The 1,058-nt window shown below is 32.6% G+C and overlaps 1 protein-coding gene across 1 annotated transcript in view; it reads left to right on the top strand.

Annotated features, from left to right (window-relative positions):
• Positions 1-1,058, top strand: part of LOC105819719 (leucine-rich repeat-containing protein 9) — a 146,682-nt gene that overhangs the window by 76,819 nt on the left and 68,805 nt on the right. Inside the window, exon 15 of the mRNA XM_012656027.1 lies at positions 514-726. Coding sequence (XP_012511481.1) covers positions 514-726 — 213 coding nt within the window. The remainder of the gene's footprint in view (positions 1-513; positions 727-1,058) is intronic.

The following is a 1,058-nucleotide window of genomic DNA, read 5'->3' on the forward strand; positions in this document are numbered from 1 at the left end:
AGTTCTGTTTATTCATGTAGCTCTTGTTCATTCATTCACAGTTCTTACCATAATTATTTAATTACCTGATAACTAGAGCATCCTCTTGGTCTTTTATTTATTCACTCTGAACATCAAGTTTCTCTGGATCTGGTCTTCAAAGTGCTTATCTTCTGCATATGTTTTGGCTAGAGATTACATTGCTGCTCCTATTTTTCTGTCAGTTCAGTCCCTTCTGATTTATATGTCATAATTTCTAGTCTTTTGTCGGCACCTTCTCCACTGTTATGAAATATTTAATTACATCTTTTGCCAGTTTTAAGAAATTTTCAGTGGGTGGGAATGGACACACCCACGCTTAGCCTACAATCTTAATCTGCTTTCATAGATTTCCTAATGTAATTCTGATCATCGTAGATACTACTGTATAACTGAAAAGAGTCAATTCATCTTTTCTACACAGCCTATTTGTTTTCAAAATGAAAAATATAGCAACTGAATTTTTGATATTGATATTTTTAATAAATTTTTTAGGTCAAGGCTCACTCTTTATTTTCTTCATTCAACAATGTTATTCTAGAAGAAAGCAAAAAAAATTCAGAAGGAGCAGTATTGTCCCAGGATTTGAAATTTGATGATGAAGTTATAAAAATGCAGCCCAGGATCAAGCCCCGACCAAAACTTACTAGTTTGGATGATAAAACAATTCTTTCCCTTGCCAAGACTAGCATTTTCAGTCATATTGTGGTAAGTATTATGAGGAATAAAATTTTGGAACAGGAATCTTCTATTTGGAATCAGAATCTAGCATATGACATCTGAAGATATTGAACTACCAATCTGATGATGTCAGGCATCATGCTACCTCATTTAAAAGTGCCCAGACCTCTTTACATGGACTAGATTGGTGCTCTCCAGTAGTGATATAAAGGAATCACATATGTAATTTTAAATTTTCTAGTGGCCATGTTTTAAAAAGTAAAAATGGTAAAATTAATTTTAATAATACATTTTATTTAACCCAATTGTCTTACACTGTTTTCTGTTGCTATAACAGAATACCACAGACTGGGTAATTT

This window comes from Propithecus coquereli, unplaced genomic scaffold (assembly GCF_000956105.1).
Source record: "Propithecus coquereli isolate 6110/MARCELLA unplaced genomic scaffold, Pcoq_1.0 Scaffold5, whole genome shotgun sequence".
Classification (NCBI taxonomy): domain Eukaryota; kingdom Metazoa; phylum Chordata; class Mammalia; order Primates; family Indriidae; genus Propithecus; species Propithecus coquereli.